This window comes from Hippichthys cyanospilos, chromosome 2, assembly GCF_059441005.1.
Source record: "Hippichthys cyanospilos isolate Australia breed blue-spotted pipefish chromosome 2, RoL_Hcya_1.0, whole genome shotgun sequence".
Classification (NCBI taxonomy): domain Eukaryota; kingdom Metazoa; phylum Chordata; class Actinopteri; order Syngnathiformes; family Syngnathidae; genus Hippichthys; species Hippichthys cyanospilos.
The window spans coordinates 7,198,483-7,214,005 of record NC_142370.1 but is presented as its reverse complement, the minus strand read 5'-3'; the positions used below and the strand labels follow the sequence as shown (position 1 = coordinate 7,214,005).

Here is a 15,523-nt window from a genome sequence, read left to right as displayed (position 1 = left end):
CTAACTATTATTTTCAATTTTATTTTGTCATTTTTTTGTTTGGTCCGTACTGTTTCCGCGTAACCTGTAGCGCTTCCGTCGCCAACTCCTTCCTCTACGGACCATTATTGTAGCAAAGGTATTTACAAATACGTATTTAAATTCACAAATGTGTTAAAAGAATCCTTAACCACGGTGACAAATGCGTAACAAGAGTCGTAAGTGTGCAAGGAAAATTCACAAATCCGTAATGAGAGTGAGATGAGATATGCACGTTGAGTTGTATTCGTAAACACGCAGTTTAATTTGTATAAACCCCTGTAAACGTATTGTTCGTTTTCTATTCATGTTTTCTATAGTGTTTCCTTAAAAAAATGACACGGACATTTAACTACATTTCGTTCGACAAGTTCCTTAAAAAACACAGTTCGAAAAGTCAATAACACACTTGAAAAGAAAATCAAGTCCAACAACCAAGTATAATTCTCTTAATGTCAAACTCGTACGTTGTGTTTGCTGCCACAACAGATAAACAATGTGGGAGACAAAACGCACGTGAGTTTATTTGGTGAGTAAGTTGGCCACGAGGGGGCGAGCGAGAGAGCGAGCGGCTGGCGTGCAGGCGCTAGAGCGCCCATTGGCACATGTTTGCTGCGCAAAGCGACACAGTGCCGGATGCGCGTCTCTGTGCCTTGGCATCTTGGTCAGTGTCCCGCTGCTCCGGGACCATGAGGGCCAACTCCAGCAGTCCTCCTAGCACTCCCAGCATCACCAGAGCCGAGCCCAGCGCGTAGACTTTCAGTAGGCCCCGCCCGGGACGCCTTTGTGCCGTCTTCTTGACCAATTGGATCATCTCCCCCGTCAACTGCATTTCAGATAGACCGAGAAGTTTTGTTCTGGGCCGATACCGCGACGCCAATACCGCTTATTAGGAATCATGGAAGCGGATTGCTTTGTCATTAACTGCTGGCCAAGTTAACTCATTCAACTCAATGACATTTTTATTTTTATTGATGTTTACAAGTCTAGACATTCAAACCCAATTACTTAGAGTATATTTTTTGTTTCAAAAAACTCAAGGATGGCACTAAATGAATTAAGTTCTAAAGTAATCAATAATTTAAGGTCATGAACAGAGTTTTATGTCATCGCTCTATACACATCACTCACACTAAAAGTGCATGCCGATGCATTTCGTTTAAGTCAGCGCTTCTCAATTATATCGCACAGACGATAAATATGATTATTATCATGTACGTATACATAAAACTGTGTCCGTTTTAACATTAACAAAAGAAACAAGCAATATAAATTAACTTGTTAACTACTTTTTTTTACAGCGTTTGTACAGGTTACAGCCTTAGTCTAAACCAATAGAAATAATCAAGTGCATCAAAGTGCCCGAAATGAAAAAAAAAATGATGCCAATCCTTATTTTATTGCAATTGTACTTCACATGGCAAAATCAAACCTTTTCCCGGGGTCATCTGTGCCCCCTCTGGCATTGCCTTGCACCCTACGATTTGAGAAGGTCTGAACTAAGTCAAGATTGTTTGAGGTAGCAATTACAATCTGGCACTTACCGCAAAAGGCCTTTCTCCGGTTTGTGACGGTGGCGGTCGGACGCGATCAGGCATCCGCAGGCAGTCTCCACAGCTGATGGTACGCTTTATATGTCAAGCAACCACTGGCCCACTCCCACCGGGGCCATCAAATCCATATTCATGAGCAGCTCTGGCAGGGAAAAGCCCAAATAAAGCCAACAACCAGCAAAGTTTTTTTTTTCATTTGACATACTTGACTTGACTGATCCGTGGGTGGAATGATTACCCAAAGCGTCGTCAGAATGGATCACTGTCCTGTCACCGCAAGAACCATTTGGATAATTGCGTCATTTTGTACACAATATTGATCATCTAGAACAAACTGATCAAAGCAAGCGATGACTCCGCGAGCTGAGAGGCTGTGACAGGCAAAACCTTGGACCGGCTTGCTGGCGTGGCGTGCGTGATGGGGCTGCTGACTTGCGAAAGGCGTCTGCTCTTTGTCACAGAGACACTTGATGTCATTTGTCCCCGCGCCACCTCACCGGGTCGCCTTCCACATCTCGTGTGGAAAGTCGGCGCCGTCCGTGTGTTGATGACGCTCGTCCGTCTCACCTTTGACCAGAAAGGCCGGCTGCGAGCCCACAGGCAATCGCAAGTAGTTGGACAACATCTGAGCAAAGACCAGAAGAGGTGGGACTCTGACTGTCTCGTGAGTCGTTCAAGACTTTTGGGTCTGCGATTCATTTCAGAACCGATTTTGATTTGTAATTCAAAACGATTTGATTGACAATGATTTGATCGTCATAATTTCAGAGAGGAATTGGGAAGGTGAATTTATGGTAATAAAAGAGTGGATTTACTGTAAAATCACAAGTGAAAGCCCCTACAATTGCACACGATGGGGCGACCAGAGCTCTAAGTACACGTTAGATATGTTCTATCGAAATGAACCATGTGTATTGGATGAATGTATACAGTTTATGTTTCATGGCCCTTCGTCATAAGAACCACATCATGAAGAAGGAGAGGCGCGCTTACGAGACTTCCTCACTTCCTGATTGATAAATGAATAAATCTGGAACACAACTGCTACTCTATTCTCTATTATGATTCGTTGACATATCAACCTCAAGAATGAAAGATAGAAGCCTTATTAAGTCTTGTAAACATAAGTGACTGATTGGAACTAGGTAAAAAAAAACTAAAAAAAACAAAGAACTTGAACCCCTCATTGTTCTTGGTAAATGTCAGCTTTTATCGGAAGAAACCCCGTCCACATTGTTTAGGTAATTGCAATTGTTAATGCATAGATGGACCTCTTTTCTGCCTGAGTTTGACATGCCTGACTGCATTTGAATATACCGCGCAGTTAGCGGCTAGTGCTAAAGCTGGACACTTCTACCATATCATACAATGACAACATTTTAATCAGCGATTGAAATTGGATTTTATGTGTCAATGCTGGTAGAGAAGTGATGTAATGGCAATAATAAATATGCTAGGAGGAGTAAAGCTAGCTAGTGGCAACCACTGCTACGACAGCCAACTTCAAAATAAAAGTATATTGCAGTCATGGCATTCAGTCAACGAGAGGTTTAATTTCCTGGTTATGGGTGCTTTAGGTTGTAAATTGTGACTTTTTTTTTTTGTAAATTTCAAATTGACACTTCATAAATTGTTGCACATGTTGAAATCACACCAAATAATGATTTATTTGGCCAAACAAAACAATTTCAGGACAGCCCTTTCGTGAACACTTCATGCAGCAATCAATTCCACATATGTACATTTAAATAACTATTATTAGGACTGTCACAGTTAAAGCATTAATTACGGAGATTAATTCAAATTTATCAAGCGTTTAAAAATAATTAACTCAATTCAATCAAAGTAACAGAGGAGCCACCAGCAAAAAGACAAAGATGGATGTTTTTTGTAGTTTCACTTTTGAAAGTTGCTCAAAGGCTTGCTGGAAAATGAAGAAAAAAAATGAGCACTTTGCAAATCCAAGTTCAAACACTGTATTATTTGTAGTTCTTTGGCAAATGAAAATAAAATAGGAAAGGAGTCATATTAAGGAGCAACAAAAGCAATGTTTTGAAACTTTGTTTTATTTGTTTTACCATTTTTGTGTTGTTGAAAAATGCAATTAACCATGATAAATTTGGGGAAACGGGTTAACCGTAACCCAGACTAGAGTCACACCACGGCTGGCAAATAACTGGTATTAACTAATTTGTCATTTGGAGGTTTTGCACAAGAGTCAGAATGTTGGATAGCTGGTTCATAAGACGCCTTTACAATAGTCACTACTTCATTGTAGCATTTAAAGCAATGTATGTACAAGCTATGAATACCTATTTGTGAATGTTGTCACCGCATAAAACAGATTCAAAATTGATAAACATTATTGCCATTTGAACATTTTGCACAGGATTTAATTAGGAATAAATCAACCCCGCTTTGAAAAATGTCTAAAAAGTGTAATCGTCCATCTTTTTCATCAAACTGAGTATAAAGTCAACGAGTAAACTTGAAACAAGTCCATCAAGTGCAATATATTTGCGTGCAAATGTTTGCTTACTCTCAATTTTCGGGAGGGCGGGGACTCCTAGGCACTTTCGTTACTACACCGAGACATGGACAAAAATGACAAATGTGTCTCGCAGGCTGCGGCAGGACTTTGCAGATGGCTCGGATCCATCAGAGGGTCAGGCGATCGCTGGGTGGCGCTGCTGAGCTGCTCAATAGAGCAACACATGACCTGCAGAGGGAGCAAAGGCGCTCAGTAAGTGGCCTTGTTCACGGCCTTAAGAACTTCTTTTGACTTTGTCCATTCGTTCAAAGACGTTCATGAGTAAACAAAGGTTATTGTGAAAAGACCTGCTGGCAACTGGAAATTTCATCACATGCACCAGAAGCAGCGTTTGGAAAACTTTATTCCAACAATAATTCCATTCAGTTAAACTAGACCTGAATCAGAATTGGAAAATAAACAGTTGCAAAAATGCATTTTAATTAAAATGTACACTTGTTAACTTTGCTCAATACTGGTTTAAATATTGTTTTTAGCCTGTGTAACAGATTGCACGTTGGATTATGATTCTTTGGTGTACCGCTAGAGGGCGCACTTGCATCGTTGGGATGTCGGTCGGACTTCAGGAGCCGTTCTTGACAAACCATTCGCTAGAAAGAGCCGTTCAAAAAACAGCCTCTTTCACGTTGCTTTAGTTAAGTTCAAAACATTTTTTTACTCATAAAAGACACATTGGAATTAGTGATAATTTGCAATTTATGTCATTCTTTAACTGTTTAAAAGACGTGACATTTAATATTGTCCTCTAAAATATTGTAAGTAGCGAGTATAATTAAGCTTGTTGGGAATTGTTCCAAACATGACTTTATTTTGACATATGGACACATCTGAAAAACAAACATTCAATAACTTCTTATTCTCTTCAAAACATAAAAAATGCAGAACGTTTCATGCATCATCAGATGTGATAGCCTTTGTCAAAACATTTCAATCAAATGGAGTCTGTAGCCACTCATGTCTCCACATTGTCTTTGCCAGTTCCTCCACTCCACCTTTGCCCTTTCCTTCCTCTCTCTGTGTCCCTGTGTGGCTTTTTTTGCACTTGCTCCAGAGCTTAACAAAAAGAAGGTCAAAAAGGTGCGTGATGAACGGCGGAAGGGGGGAATGAACTGCTCTTTAAAAAGACGAGTCCCATCGTTCGGAACAAAGAGTCGTTCGAATGCGTGAACGTCACATCACGACCATCCGCCCCATTTGTCGGCATGGAAGTGACAGGAGAAATTACCTACCGAGAAAAAAGTTTTTTTTCCATAAGTCAACTTGCTCCCGGCTTCACATGACGGAGCAGACGCTGGTCTGCAGGCTCCTCCCATTTCGGTTTTTGGCGGAGCTGAAAAGTAAAGAAGAGGAGGCTGGCGTCAGCCAGGTGAACTCAAGACGGAGGGGCGCAAAGGCAGACGCACCCGTTGAGATTGGCGGGCTCCGACTGGCAGATGTACTTGGGCGTCTCGCCCATGGCGGGCGCATGCTGCGTGCTGTGGCTGACCTTCAGCGGGTGGAAGTGGCACCTGAGGTCCACGTGGCTGGCGGGCAGGCTCATGTGCTCAGCAGCCGTCTTGGCAGGGTCCTCCTGGCGGTGGTCGTGCGCATCGAGGGAACGCTGGTGCCGCACCAGCGGGGAGGACGCCTCCACCACGTGGATATCCGGAATGCAGGCTGGCGCGGGGACCCGCTGGGCCGCCGCGTGCGCCAGCTGCAGCTTCTTCATGTGGTTGATGACCACGGCGGCATTGAAGGCTTGCTGGCAACACACACCACTTCAGGTCAATCGGAAATGTCTCTTTAGTTAAACACGTCAAAGAAACCCGTGTTTGGTCAAATTAAAAATGATTATTTTCATTACAGTGTTCCCTCACGTTGAGATTTTTTTTTTTAACTCTCCTATTCTTTGTCTGCATGATGAACGCAAACTCAGTGACCTGCAAAAGCCTCAGTGTTGTCTAACTTTGTATCGTGATTGAAAATATTTTCAAATTTCTACATTTTAGGTGGGCAGAAAGACTTCTGTTTTCCTTGCTGTTCAAACAGGTGAGATTAGAAGCAAACACTCCGCCAGGTTTAATCGTCAAGTGCCGGCGAAAAGCCGTCATCGGTGACCTTGATTACAAAACGAGCTCAACTGCCCTTAATCATTATCAAGGGATTGAGGCAGTCGCCCGATTGATTGAGCGAAAACAACCGGCCCTCAATGAGCTTAACCAATCAATGGCAACAAATCGGCCAGTACTGACCTTCCACTTGGACTTGGCAAAGTTCTTTTGGATCTGCTCGCTGACTGAATAGTAGATGTCTTGGCTGCGGGCCGTCGTTCCAATAATCCTAGAAGAGCAGGAAACACAAATAGATTTTTTCATCCCACTGACGAGCGCTCTTCTTTGCTTACGTGAGCAACGCAAGCACCAATTAGCCAAAAATTAGGTCTAAGTAGCAAGGACAAAAATGAGGAGAAATATACAGTATTCAATTTAATGGTTAAAAATTATGAATCCCTCTAAAGCTGCCTACCATAAAACATGACATAGTATTCATTTTTTAAAAGTATTGCAGGCTATGTCAAAATGTGTTTTTGCTTTTTAGTATATGCTGCGGACCACTAAAAGGTGGATGGCGGGCTGCAAAGGGCCGTACTTCGGACACCACTGAGTTTGCGAGTAAGGCTAGCTTGAACTTACCAGGGGTGCCTGAGCGCCTGCTCGGTGGTATAGCGCAAGAGGGGGTTCTTCTGCATCATGTTTCGGATGAAATCTTTGGCTGCATCCATCAAGAAAGGTGGGGACGTCAGATGCCGGACGAGAGACGCCGGCACTCGCGGTCGACTCAGCCACTCTTACCTGAATCTGAGATGTTGTCCCAGAAGGGCGAGTCAAACTCATACTGCGCATTGATGATTTTGGAGAAGAGGCGCGTCTCGCTTTCTTCGTAGAAAGGAGGATAGCCGCACAATCTGTGAAGAAAAAAAATGTTTGGATATATTTGTGAGACTGACGAGTCCTCTGAACCGGAAACAGCTTGGCTGAATATGTCTTGCAGATTTTGACTAGGTAAACATTTCAGATATCGACAATTTATTTGTAGATATTCCTGTAACTCCAGTTTGAAATTCTGACTACTAATAATTGTACCCCGATACATTATGAACACTCAAAAGTAAGGAGCTCCTCAAATAATGTGGTCATGTATTTACTCTGCACGGGCGGTACGGGGGTGTTGTAGAGCAGAATGAGGGACTGTTTAGATTTTGAATGCCACTCACAGGATGTACGTGATGACACCAATGGACCAGCAGTCCACAGCCTTGCTGTAAGGTTTCTGAGCCAACACCTCAGGAGCTGAAAGGAAAGAATCGTCGTCAACAATCGCTCGTGCAAAAGAAAGCCACAAATTAGCACCTAATTTTCTCACTTCCGTCCTTCACATGAATCACATGAATTCTTTACCTAGAAAAACTAAAAATATTCTGGCTTATTCTGTTCTTTAGTAATCACTGTTTGAAAATAGGTCATTTGAGTGACACCGAGCTATTTGGACAAAAGGAGAAAATTAGCTTTTTTCTGTAGTTGTGTTTTCTGCACAACAGCGACTTTGATACAATCGTTTTTTGTGGTAGCATCTGAAACATCTAAACAGGCCATCCCTTCTATAAAACATGAACAAAAACAGTGAAAATGTGTTTTTGCTAGCAAAATAACAGTTTGCGTACGAATATAACTACATTACAACAGTGTTCAATCGGCATAATAAGAGGAGCGCTGGCCACGAGTGTCATCTATCCACCCCAAAAAAACCCCCAAAAAAACAAGAAACATAATCATTCTTGGTAAGCAACCGAAGTATTTTACAGGACGAAAATTTTCATCCATGGCACTAAAAGAGTAAATGTAATATGTTGTAATATGACAGCAAATGTTAAAAGACTTACATGGGATTCTACAAGGCAATTTTGACTGTTGTACTTTGACTGGATTATCACTTTTAAGGTACAAAACTGACAGTAATAAGGATGCTTAATGATTTTTCCTCACCAACGTAACCTGGTGTGCCGCAGGCGGTGGACATAATGCCTTTGTCCACCATCTTGGACAAGCCAAAATCACTTATCATAATCTTGGAGTCCTCCTCTGGGCTGTAGTACAGAATGTTCTCTGGCTGCACAAAGACAAAATGCGCATCATGATACAAAAAAAAATGCTTCTAAGTTTAGTATCATTTTAAGAGGCAGTGGTTGGTTAGCATGCTAATGTGAAATCTCAGCAATCAACAATCTCAGTTACTGTACTATTTCACATATTTCTCATTTTGAAGGGTATTTGTATGTCAATATTAATATTATAGTGTTTATAATATAGTATAGTACAGTATTTTATAGCTGGACAATTTATCTCTTAAAGTTTAAAAAGGTAAATTGTCTCTTTCAAGCAGATATTCAATTATCAATTATCTTCCCCGATTTCTCTAGGTTTAAGACTTTTTGGGTCATTTCCTTTCATATCAATCAGTCAGATTTTAGCACACACTTGGTAGTGTGATAATTAAGCGGTCGTGCCATGTTGAAATTTGACATGTTGTCCCCATCTGGGTGAAATTTCAGCTCCCTTGTAGCTTCTTTCAATGTTTTCCCTTTAATATGAAATGCCTTTGATGTAAAGATCAAATGATTGGACAAAATACGCACAAAGTGTTAAATTATTATGGAAAAGTTGATTTATTAAAATGTTTATGAATCTGAAAACCATTATCAGGAACGTTTTCCACAATTTATTTTGTTCCTGAACCATCCCAAAATTGATTTAATTGCCTGGAGGATTTCGAGGACCAGTTTTTCTAGAATAAGGCAGTAACATATACAGTAATATAAAAAAAAAACGACTTTCTGGAAGCAAAGTTGTACCTTGAGGTCGCGATGCACAATGTTGCTTTGATGCAAGTAGTTGACAGCGCGCAGCACCTGCTGGATCACGCGGCTGGCGTCCATCTCCGAATAAACGCCTCGGTCCAGGATGCGGTCGAAGAGTTCACCGCCGGAGACGCTGTGGACGCGCACACACACACATCGGCGTCAATCATACTTTCCAAACTCCCTCGGCCGATTCGGGCGCAATTTCAACTCACAGTTGCATGACCAGGTAGAAATGAGTCGGACTTTCGTAGAAATCCTCCATTCCAATGACATTCTCGTGTTGGATTCTGTTACACCGCAAATGATAGAATACAAAAAGAAAGTTCATTTTTCTACACATATCCCCGTAAATATGAAAATCTAAAGTTTGTATGAAGTACTCGATACTTCTCTGGAGAAGTTTGGAACAGCTTCTAGGTATTGTGGGAAATAAATTGATTATAGATTCTAAAAGGCAGTAACATTCAATGAGAAAAAAATGTGTTTTGTTTGGTACGAGACAAATCAAACGCCAAGTCAAATGTATGGTGAAATCTTTTGAAATACAAAGTGTATGCTAAATTATGTTGGGAGTCTCTCCTTCATTAAAAAGTCCTTATATATTACATCACCTATTGTGTAGAAATACGGGGAACTATCCACATTGTATACCTGTTTTATTACCACATAAAGTAGCAATAGGATATTTTTAATTGTTAATATTTTTCATTGGAACCGACCTCCTGAGCACGGCGATCTCGTTCTCCAGATGCAGGTCCCTGGCTTGTTTCTTCTTAATGCACTTCATGGCGAAGGTCATTCCCGTCTTCTTCTCCCTCACCATGAAGACCTCGGAGAAGGCCCCTCTGTTGCATTCAATGGACACAAACAACCAGGATTAGCTCCAAAATTGTTTTTTTACGGCTTCATTTAGACCGGTGTTTTCGCATCCTTTTTTACTAACCCGAACCAGTGCACGGTATCCGTGGATGAAGAAAAATATGACTTGAAACAAAATGCTGCGTCAAGTCAGATTTATTGAACTTTAAAATGACATTTGTAGAAGTATTTCACAGTGTATTTTAGAAGAGCTAGATCATGTAACGTCATCAGTTTTATTTGTAGCTGGTTTGTCATTAATGCAGCAACTTTCCAACAATTTGTATTGAAATAAAAGCATATGTTTTGCAAAGGAGTTACTTTAACAGTTTAACTTGATGTTCCAATTCATTTGCTCTTGATTTGAAAAGAAAGATGTACCATTTCAAAACATAAAATTAAATTTAGCTTGTATCCGCAGAACCCCGTTCTAAGTAAGTAGAGACTAAGTATGGGTACTTAGTATGAGGCATTGACATGTCGGGGGCATGAGAGGTGATGTTCCGCGCTGGGAATAGTTGTCCCAGCGGACGGATTAGCCTCCGTCCCTGACGTCACGGAGGCGGCCGGCACACGCTGGACCACTTAAGACACAGCAAGCTCCTTTGCGCCTTCATGCGGCTCGCTGACAGGCTGTGGCGCACTCCCACTCCGACTGTTTGATACTGACCCACTTGCATGGAGGCCTTCATGAATCCAAGGCTTTTCTTTCTGCTTATTGTGCAATTTGTTGTGTTACATATAGTACTATGTATTTCTTTTTGCTCCAATAAATGACAAGCAAGCTGTGGAAATTACGTGTTCATTTTCGGTTGATCTGAATTGGGGTGGAAAAGCTTAGGTTTTAATTTCTTCTTTTTTAAAACACTTCTAAGCACAGCAAAGCAACAGAAGAATCCAGAGGTACATAGACATTGCCAAAAGAAAAAAATATGGGGCGTGTTTCAACTATAGCTGGCCTATGTCGGGGAGATACGATGGAAATACAAATTTTCATCGGAGATGTAAGATCACTATTATAATGTGATTGTTTCATTTAAAATCCAACTTAAGTTTTGAGTTGGTTGAATTTGCTTGCGAGCCAGATTTGAATGGGAAAATGCTCAAGCAATTAGCGGGCAGCAATGAAGTTACAAAATTGCACCAATCAGCTTAACGAGCACACGGCATCGCGATTCCCACCGGTAAAGCGCTGTTTCCATGGTTACCATCGCTCATTTTCCCACTCTGATGAGCCCTCGGGAGAAGGTTTGTGGCAGGAACGCTCAAATGGGACTAGGTAGGCAAAGATTTGCAAATGCTGCAGCAACGGGAAGGTGAAAGGAGCGTCTTGGCGGCTGCCGTCTGCGTGCGTGAGTGCGTGTAAGGTTGCGGGTGGATGCGGCTGATGGAGTGATGAGGCCCAATGGGAAAGCAGAAGTGCAATTGCTCCCTCTTGGATTGACTTTCCGCCAGCATCACTCACGCCAATCTACATTGTTGTTCACTCAGCACGTTTGCAAAGCTTTGCATTTTGGCTCAATCACGAATCACAAACATGCCAGCGTGAAATTAACAGTTTTGAACAATATTTACGGGAGCCTGCGGGGACACACAAAATGTCTAACAAACAAATTTGGGTCCTCGCACTTTTCCTTGGAGCACCAATCCATGAAGTCATGTGATGATCATGGACAGACCGAGTCTTTTGAACGACTCTTCTTTTTGTAAGGAGCCGTTCATCCTCCATTTACGCCTGCAAATGCAAAATAAATCCTTCAGGTCCTTATAAGTGTGTGAAGGTCACACACCCAGGGCACGGCTTAACTGATCCATTTTCTTGTTTCTGTGAATGGCCGAGTCAACAAGCAGATGAACCCGGCGCCGCCCTTGGCTGGGTCAGACGAGTCCCGCGACAGCCGCCATGTCTAATCGTCCCTAAAGTAGGCCTCGGCGTCGTAATCCCATCAAAGCAGTCGTCTGAACTTCAACCGTGGGACAAAATGTCCTCAATTGCGTTGCCTCATGTGGCAGAAACGCATTTTTCATAGTTCTATATCTGTGATGTCCAAAGTTTTGTGCTGAGGGCCTGAAAGTTCAAGAAAATGGGGGCCGAAAGAAAAATTAAAAATACAATTTAACATGCTCTTTTGCTTGTTTAGCAGTTCCACATCCCTGGGTGGTATTTTTTTTTTTGTGACACTTTCAGGATTTGAGCCTTGCAAAAAGCTCTTAAAAGTGTGATAACTAAGTCATTGATGATTTTTTAAAATATTATTATGCCCAGCCAAACATATATTTTGCCCTAGTTAGACAAGTAAATATAATAAAAAATAGACAAATACTGTCAAAGGTTAAAAGAACCAATTGAATACTATTTCCAGTAGCAAAGCAAAAAAAAAAAACGGTTTAGTGAGATTTATATCTAAAAAGAAAAGTTTGTTTATAGTTTAACATCATTACATCAAAACATAATTTAAACTCTGTACCTTTAAAAACGATAGCAGCACTTTTTAAGAGATGAGCCAAAATGGAATTGAAAACCAAACATGAGAATGGCTTGATTAAAAACCAAAAATTTTTCCCACACAGCGAATCAACTTAGGAAACAGACTGTGATGTCACAAGCAGCATCCTTGCTCAGGTCTGGAAATGATAAATTAAAAAAAAACTATATATAATGGCTAATATTCTTTTGGGCCTGCTTAAAGAGGACTAATGTATGTATAATTGTTGTGAGTCGAACTGACTCTTTTGAAGCTTAAAGTAAACGTTGAATGCAATGTAGTTCATTTAGTACTAGACTACTTAATCAACATATCCATTAAAAACAGCACATTTTTTCACAATGTTTAATTTTTTTTTTGCCAATTTTTTAATATTTTTGGATAATTATACACGACCCTGGGACGAATTGACCTAGGATGTTATTACTAGCCCAGATAAATATAACAACGCACAGGTATACATTCAATATCGCCTTTGCTACTTTGTGAGAGGGTTTCCAAACAAAAAACAGAGTTTTTGACGTTAATAGATAAATGCACACACCCCAGGGTGAAGAAAAAGTAATTAAGGTAAACACACACACAGCAAAGTAGGAATTTACATGAGAGTTGCGTGCACTTACGATCCCAACTCCTCAATGAAGTCAAAAATCTCCTGGATGTCTTGCGTGTTTTTTTTCCACACGTGGTCGGCCTCCTGACGCCCCATGTCGGCAGCGAGCCTCCTTTGAAACAGAGGAACAATTTGAATTGAGTCCCTGCACGCAAATTGTGCCACAGGACAATTGAGATTGACGCACGCGCGATTGCAGCATTAATCCCATCTTCATGTGAAGACCGCAAAATCCTTTAGGATTATCGCGATGGGTTTGCTGAGGCCTCCGTAAACAATTTCTTCTGGCATGTTAGCGGCCATGTTTTCAAACTTTTGCTGTCAGACTCCATGTAGAAGAAAACAACACTATGTATGCAGTTTGAACATTACATTCAGTAATTCTTTCACATACCACTGGAGGGAGCCCGTGAGCTAAACCAATCTTTAAGAATTGCTGCCTTAAATAAAAATCGTGAGCTTTTGACCTCAGGACAAATTATAGAGATTTACTCACACAAATATATTCACAATTTTCACACGTTTTTCAGATTCACAAATGTCAGCAAATTTCAGACATGCTTGTTGATGTTGTGTAATAGGCATTTTTCTTGACTAACTATTTGAAAATGTTCTGTCTTCATTGAATGGAAACACGAGCTGTCTCCCGCTTCTCGTTTAAAATCTGAATTTGTAAGATGGAAAATTAGCCTTTGCTAATTTTAGCCTTTGCTAACGCAAGTCTGGAAAGAACCCTCAAGGTTTGTTTTGCATTCACCCAGAAAATGCTCTTTATTCTTGGTTGAAGAAGAACATTAAAAGTAGTAAAAGTAGAAAAAGAAAGACATCTTCTCAATGTGGCGTAAGCTTGAGCGAAACAAATTTGGGTCGTATTTTGTTTCCTAACTTGTGTTAAATACATGACAGAAATTCTCAGAAAAAACCCCAACACATTTTCATTTTTCAATTTGCAATTTAAAAAAAAAAGCGGGAGACGACTCGTTCAAGTTCAATGGCGAGTGGAACACTGCCTTCTAGTGGAAGGAGGAGGAACGGACCATGATAAGTGAATATTTGAGGACGTGTGTGAGGATGTCTTGCAACAGAGTGGTATGTCTGGAATATAAACGCATGTGCTCAAAAAGCCACAAAAGCACATTCAACAGGTCACATTTGTAAACAGTAAATGGAATGAAAGGTATTTAGTATAGACATAATCGTGATGACTTTAATGTGGAAAGAAACTCGGGGCGGATTAGGAACGCTTGAAAAGAGAAGGTCAACCACTTTGCTCTCCTGCCCTCTTTCCTCTTATATAATGGATTAGAAAGTCTTCATCTGCTCAATTGGTGCTCTCAAAAGCCTCACATGCAACTTATGTAAACAGTTTCCTTAAATTAAAACAAGGCAAGAGGTATTCCTTCATGTTTTCCGTAGACGGCTTAAAGAGCGTGCATCATATTTCATTGAACTGACAGGAAACAAATTGAAATTCGTCATGTCAAGATAGTTCGGCACAATGCAAGCAGCAGCATGCACTCGAACACAAAAAGACAGCAAATCTTGTAATAATGACGCCGCTCGAACACAACGTGCAAAATGATGCAAATATCGCAATCCGCACTCATTGCTCAAAAACAAGACAAACACGCCTTTCACTATTTTGAGTCTCGGAATTGAAGTGTTAGTCATACATATTTCATACGGTTTCGGTACATATTGCTTAAATCCATCTTTAAAACGTTTAACGATTCAACTTTACCCCAATTTCTCAAATATTGTGCAAGCTAGCGTTCCATAATTCACTGGCGTCTATATTAATTATGTATCACACAGCATAGCAACATTTTGAGCATCAGAGTTTTATTTTTTGGACCAAAAATACGATTAGGATCACACAATACTTCCTCAATGACCCTCTTCTATTCCGTACGTACTTTTGTTAAAATGAAAACCTCACGTGCTAATATTGCTAATGTAACAATTTGATTTATCATACAGGGTCAATCAAGTGTCTAGTCTAACGATCAATATCTTCAACATGACTCACCTGGAGAATTGCTGCTGGAGCTCTGTTGCGTGATCACACTGGCACGACTGGAACCACGCGTTTAACTGAAGGATGAAGATGGAGGCGGGGGAAGGGGCGGGGCCTATTGGTGCTCTGACCTGCACGTTTCCTGCGTAGTTGCTCAAAGGAGTCCAGCAGCTGAATCGAGCATTTGTGTTCAGCTTCTTCTTCTCCATTGATGAAGTATTTCAAAAGTCACGCGGAATCCCGATTTAGCGCTCGACAATAACAAATATCGTCAATATGCGCAATTAGTGTGTAGCGCCGGGTCGCCATGGACACGCATCAACACATTCCTTCACACAGCGCCCCTCCTGTAGCCAGCATCTTCACATGATTTGGACGAAAAGCCCGTCGACCGGTCATGTACGTTTCACCTACTCCATCTGTTTTGTCAACTCTTTGTTTTTAAATAACATTTTACGCATATAGCTGGTGTGTGTGTGTGTGTGTGTGTGTGTTTAATTCAATCATGCGCAGTGTAGTTTCGTGCTTTC

General features: G+C 41.0%; 1 protein-coding gene and 1 long non-coding RNA gene across 2 annotated transcripts; one reads left to right on the top strand and one right to left on the bottom strand.

Annotated features, from left to right (window-relative positions):
* Nucleotides 1-81: 81 nt before the first annotated feature.
* LOC148427059 (uncharacterized) lies at nucleotides 82-4,291 on the top strand. Its single transcript, XR_015864004.1, has 2 exons — nucleotides 82-118; nucleotides 508-4,291. It is a non-coding gene; the product is annotated as an uncharacterized LOC148427059 (long non-coding RNA).
* On the bottom strand, nucleotides 3,620-15,132 carry LOC148427058 (calcium/calmodulin-dependent protein kinase type 1D-like). Its single transcript, XM_088405100.1, has 13 exons — nucleotides 15,006-15,132; nucleotides 12,987-13,088; nucleotides 9,739-9,864; nucleotides 9,232-9,306; nucleotides 9,011-9,149; nucleotides 8,145-8,268; nucleotides 7,376-7,451; nucleotides 6,954-7,066; nucleotides 6,795-6,873; nucleotides 6,354-6,441; nucleotides 5,526-5,863; nucleotides 5,352-5,452; nucleotides 3,620-4,290 (listed from the first exon to the last, which is right to left on the bottom strand). Exons 2-12 carry the CDS (start codon nucleotides 13,070-13,072, stop codon nucleotides 5,395-5,397), a joined length of 1,302 nt encoding a protein of 433 aa, XP_088261226.1. The 5' UTR covers nucleotides 13,073-13,088; nucleotides 15,006-15,132; the 3' UTR covers nucleotides 3,620-4,290; nucleotides 5,352-5,394.
* Nucleotides 15,133-15,523: the final 391 nt, after the last annotated feature.

Coding starts and splice junctions, on each gene's coding strand:
- LOC148427058 (XM_088405100.1), bottom strand. CDS start 13,072: ATGGGGCGTCAGGAGGCCGACCACGTGTGGAAAAAAAACACGCAAGAC. Junction 9,150..9,231: donor TTCTACCTGGTCATGCAACT/GTGAGTTGAAAT, acceptor GCGCGTCCACAG/CGTCTCCGGCGGTGAACTCT. Junction 6,874..6,953: donor GGACAACATCTCAGATTCAG/GTAAGAGTGGCT, acceptor TGATGGATGCAG/CCAAAGATTTCATCCGAAAC.